We start from the raw sequence: 5,000 nt of genomic DNA, 5'->3' as shown, positions 1-5,000 counted from the left end.
CCGGTCAGAGAGGTTTAGTCAGAGAGGTTTAGTCAGAGAGGTTTAGTCAGAGAGGTTTAGTCAGAGAGGTCCGGTCAGAGAGGTCTGGTCAGAGAGGTTTAGTCAGAGAGGTTTAGTCAGAGGTTTAGTCAGAGAGTTTAGTCAGAGAGGTTTAGTCAGAGAGGTTTAGTCAGAGAGGTTTAGTCAGAGAGGTCCGGTCAGAGAGGTCTGGTCAGAGAGGTTTAGTCAGAGAGGTTTAGCCAGAGAGGTTTAGTCAGAGAGGTTTAGTCAGAGAGGTTTAGTCAGAGAGGTTTAGTCAGAGAGGTTTAGTCAGAGGTTTAGTCAGAGAGGTTTAGTCAGAGAGGTTTAGTCAGAGAGGTTTAGTCAGAGAGGTTTAGTCAGAGAGGTTTAGTCAGAGAGGTTTAGTCAGAGAGTTTAGTCAGAGGTTTAGTCAGAGGTTTAGTCAGAGAGGTTTAGTCAGAGAGGTTTAGTCAGAGGTTTAGTCAGAGAGGTTTAGTCAGAGAGATTTAGTCAGAGAGGTTTAGTCAGAGAGGTCCGGTCAGAGAGGTTTAGTCAGAGAGGTTTAGTCAGAGAGGTTTAGTCAGAGGTTTAGTCAGAGAGGTTTAGTCAGAGAGGTTTAGTCAGAGAGATTTAGCCAGAGAGGTTTAGTCAGAGAGGTTTAGTCAGAGGTTTAGTCAGAGAGGTTTAGTCAGAGAGATTTAGTCAGAGAGGTTTAGTCAGAGAGGTTTTTAGTCAGAGAGGTTTAGTCAGAGAGGTTTAGCCAGAGAGGTTTAGTCAGAGAGGTTTAGTCAGAGGTTTAGTCAGAGGGGTTTAGTCAGAGAGATTTAGTCAGAGAGGTTTAGTCAGAGAGGTCCGGTCAGAGAGGTCCGGTCAGAGAGGTCTGGTCAGAGAGGTTTAGTCAGAGAGGTTTAGTCAGAGAGGTTTAGTCAGAGAGGTTTAGTCAGAGAGGTTTAGAGAGGTCCGGTCAGAGAGGTCTGGTCAGAGAGGTTTAGTCAGACAGGTTTAGTCAGAGAGGTTTAGTCAGAGAGGTTTAGTCAGAGAGGTTTAGTCAGAGAGGTTTAGTCAGAGAGGTTTAGTCAGAGAGGTTTAGTCAGAGAGGTTTAGTCAGAGAGGTTTAGTCAGAGAGGTTTAGTCAGAGAGGTCCGGTCAGAGAGGTCTGGTCAGAGAGGTTTAGTCAGAGAGGTTTAGCCAGAGAGGTTTAGTCAGAGAGGTTTAGTCAGAGAGGTTTAGTCAGAGGTTTAGTCAGAGAGGTTTAGTCAGAGAGATTTAGTCAGAGAGGTTTAGTCAGAGAGGTTTAGTCAGAGAGGTTTAGTCAGAGAGGTTTAGTCAGAGAGGTTTAGTCAGAGAGGTTTCCGGTCAGTCCGGTCAGAGAGGTCTGGTCAGAGAGGTTTAGTCAGAGAGGTTTAGTCAGAGAGGTTTAGTCAGAGAGGTTTAGTCAGAGAGGTCCGGTCAGAGAGGTTTAGTCAGAGAGGTTTAGTCAGAGAGGTTTAGTCAGAGAGGTTTAGTCAGAGAGGTTTAGTCAGAGGTTTAGTCAGAGGTTTAGTCAGAGAGGTCCGGTCAGAGAGGTCTGGTCAGAGAGGTTTAGTCAGAGAGGTTTAGTCAGAGAGGTTTAGTCAGAGAGGTTTAGTCAGAGAGGTCCGGTCAGAGAGGTTTAGTCAGAGAGGTTTAGTCAGAGAGGTTTAGTCAGAGAGGTTTAGTCAGAGAGGTTTAGTCAGAGAGGTTTAGTCAGAGAGATTTAGTCAGAGGTTTAGTCAGAGAGGTTTAGTCAGAGGTTTAGTCAGAGAGGTTTAGTCAGAGAGGTTTAGTCAGAGAGGTTTAGTCAGAGAGGTTTAGTCAGAGAGGTTTAGTCAGAGAGATTTAGTCAGAGGTTTAGTTAGAGAGGTTTAGTCAGAGAGATTTAGTCAGAGAGGTTTAGTCAGAGAGGTCCGGTCAGAGAGGTCTGGTCAGAGAGGTTTAGTCAGAGGTTTAGTCAGAGAGGTTTAGTCAGAGAGGTTTAGTCAGAGAGGTTTAGTCAGAGAGGTCCGGTCAGAGAGGTTTAGAGAGGTTTAGTCAGAGAGGTTTAGTCAGAGAGGTTTAGTCAGAGGTTTAGTCAGAAAGGTTTAGTCAGAGAGATTTAGTCAGAGAGGTTTAGTCAGAGAGGTTTAGTCAGAGAGGTTTAGTGCACTACTTTAGACCAGAGCCCTATGGGGTGGGGCACTACTTTAGACCAGAGCCCTATAGGGTAGTGTACTACTTTAGACCAGAGCCCTATGGGGTAGTGCACTACTTTAGACCAGAGCCCTATGGGGTAGTGCACTACTTTAGACCAGAGCCCTATGGGGTAGGGCACTACTTTAGACCAGAGCCCTATGGGGTAGGGCACTACTTTAGACCAGGCCCTATAGGGTAGTGTACTACTTTAGACCAGAGCCCTATGGGGTAGTGCACTACTTTAGACCAGAGCCCTATGGGGTAGTGCACTACTTTAGACCAGAGCCCTATGGGGTAGGGCACTACTTTAGACCAGAGCCCTATGGGGTAGGGCACTACTTTAGACCAGGCCCTATGGGGTAGTGCACTACTTTAGACCAGAGCCCTATGGGGTAGGGCACTACTTTAGACCAGAGCCCTATGGGTAGTGCACTACTTTAGACCAGAGCCCTATGGGGTAGTGCACTACTTTAGACCAGAGCCCTATGGGGTAGTGCACTACTTTAGACCAGAGCCCTATGGAGTAGTGCACTACTTTAGACCAGAGCCCTATGGGGTAGTGCACTACTTTAGACCAGAGCCCTATGGGGTAGTGCACTACTTTAGACCAGAGCCCTATGGGGTAGTGCACTACTTTAGACCAGAGCCCTATGGGGTAGTGCACTACTTTAGACCAGAGCCCTATGGGGTAGTGCACTACTTTAGACCAGAGCCCTATGGAGTAGTGCACTACTTTAGACCAGAGCCCTATGGAGTAGTGCACTACTTTAGACCAGAGCCCTATGGAGTAGTGCACTACTTTAGACCAGAGCCCTATGGAGAAGGGCACTACTTTAGACCAGAGCCCTATGGAGTAGTGCACTACGTAGTGAAGAAGGTGCATTTTGGGAAACAGAAAATATCTTGCCTGACCAGGAACAGGTCATTCCTCTAAGGTAATGTTGTGGTTACGGGTCGGAGAACACAACAGTGATGCATCATGGTCCGTTTCCTGTGTTCTATTCAGGAGGACTTTGTTGTGGAGAAACAAAACCACAGAGACCTTTAACTTCCCAGCTACGCCTCACCCAGGTCACATGACAGGGCCTTGGACAAATCTTTCATTGAGAGTATTTTAACCTCTTGTGTTGTTTGTTGGTTTGGTATTATCGCTGTCAGACAGAGAAATATGTTGAGAAGGATTATAGCCACAGACAGCAAGGTACTAGGAGTCAGACAGACAGGCTTGATGAGATCTTTAAGGTCAGGGCCCTCATCAAGGTACTAGAAGACACACAGACAGGCTTAATGAGATCTTTAAGGGCCCTCAGCAAGGTACTAGGAGACAGACAGACAGGCTTGATGAGATCTTTAAGGGCCCTCACCAAGGTACTAGGAGACAGACAGACAGGCTTGATGAGATCTTTAAGGGCCCTCAGCAAGGTACTAGGAGTCAGACAGACAGGCTTGATGAGATCTTTAAGGTCCCTCAGCAAGGTACTAGGAGACAGACAGACACGCTTGATGAGATCTTTAAGGTCAGGGCCCTCATCAAGGTACTAGGAGACAGACAGACAGGCTTGATGAGATCTTTAAGGGCCCTCAGCAAGGTACTAGAGTCAGACAGACAGGCTTGATGAGATCTTTAAGGGCCCTCAGCAAGGTACTAGGAGACAGACAGACAGGCTTGATGAGATCTTTAAGGGCCCTCGGCAAGGTACTAGGAGTCAGACAGACAGGCTTGATGAGATCTTTAAAGGCCCTCACCAAGGTACTAGAGACAGACAGACAGGCTTGATGAGATCTTTACGGGCCCTCAGCAAGGTACTAGGAGACAGACAGACAGGCTTGATGAGATCTTTAAGGTCAGGGCCCTCACCAAGGTACTAGGAGACAGACAGACAGGCTTGATGAGATCTTTAAGGTCAGGGCCCTCACCAAGGTACTAGGAGACAGACAGACAGGCTTGATGAGATATTTAAGGTCAGGGCCCTCACCAAGGTACTAGGAGACAGACAGACAGGCTTGATGAGATCTTTAAGGGCCCTCACCAAGGTACTAGGAGACAGACAGACAGGCTTGATGAGATCTTTAAGATCAGATCTTTAAGATCAGGGCCACCAGCTGGTTAATGTCACTAAGGTGTGATATCTCTCCTAACCAGCTGGTTAATGTCACTAAGGTGTGATATCTCTCCTAACCAGCTGATTAATGTCACTAAGGTGGATATCTCTCCTAACCAGCTGGTTAATGTCACTAAGGTGTGATATCTCTCCTAACCAGCTGGTTACTGTCACTAAGGTGGATATCTCTCCTAACCAGCTGGTTACTGTCACTAAGGTGGATATCTCTCCTAACCAGCTGGTTAATGTCACTAAGGTGTGATATCTCTCCTAACCAGCTGGTTAATGTCACTAAGGTGTGATATCTCTCCTAACCAGCTGTACTGGGACTTCACTTCCCAGGTGCCTCGAGGTGTAGTCCTCATAGAACTGTACTGGGACTTCACTTCCCAGGTGCCTCGAGGTGTAGTCCTCATAGAACTGTACTGGGACTTCACTTCCCAGGTGCCTCGAGGTGTAGTCCTCATAGAACTGTACTGGGACTTCACTTCCCAGGTGCCTCGAGGTGTAGTCCTCATAGAACTGTACTGGGACTTCACTTCCCAGGTGCCTCGAGGTGTAGTCCTCATAGAACTGTACTGGGACTTCACTTCCCAGGTGCCTTGAGGTGTAGTCCTCATAGAACTGTACTGGGACTTCACTTCCCAGGTGCCTCGAGGTGTAGTCCTCATAGAGCAGAGGTAGAGGAACCTGAGCTGCCCCTGAGAC

General features: G+C 47.4%; 1 protein-coding gene across 1 annotated transcript in view; it reads right to left on the bottom strand.

Annotated features, from left to right (window-relative positions):
* Window positions 1-5,000, bottom strand: part of LOC121843684 (vacuolar protein sorting-associated protein 13B-like) — a gene marked incomplete at its 3' end in the record, with an annotated part of 34,295 nt that overhangs the window by 13,650 nt on the left and 15,645 nt on the right. Inside the window, exon 6 of the mRNA XM_042313452.1 lies at window positions 4,628-4,993. Within this exon, the coding sequence (XP_042169386.1) occupies window positions 4,628-4,993 (366 nt within the window). The remainder of the gene's footprint in view (window positions 1-4,627; window positions 4,994-5,000) is intronic.

Source organism: Oncorhynchus tshawytscha, unplaced genomic scaffold, assembly GCF_018296145.1.
Source record: "Oncorhynchus tshawytscha isolate Ot180627B unplaced genomic scaffold, Otsh_v2.0 Un_contig_6244_pilon_pilon, whole genome shotgun sequence".
NCBI classification, from domain to species: Eukaryota; Metazoa; Chordata; class Actinopteri; order Salmoniformes; family Salmonidae; genus Oncorhynchus; species Oncorhynchus tshawytscha.
The sequence above is the reverse complement of the archived record's forward strand: the minus strand, read 5'-3'. Positions and strand labels throughout refer to the sequence as shown.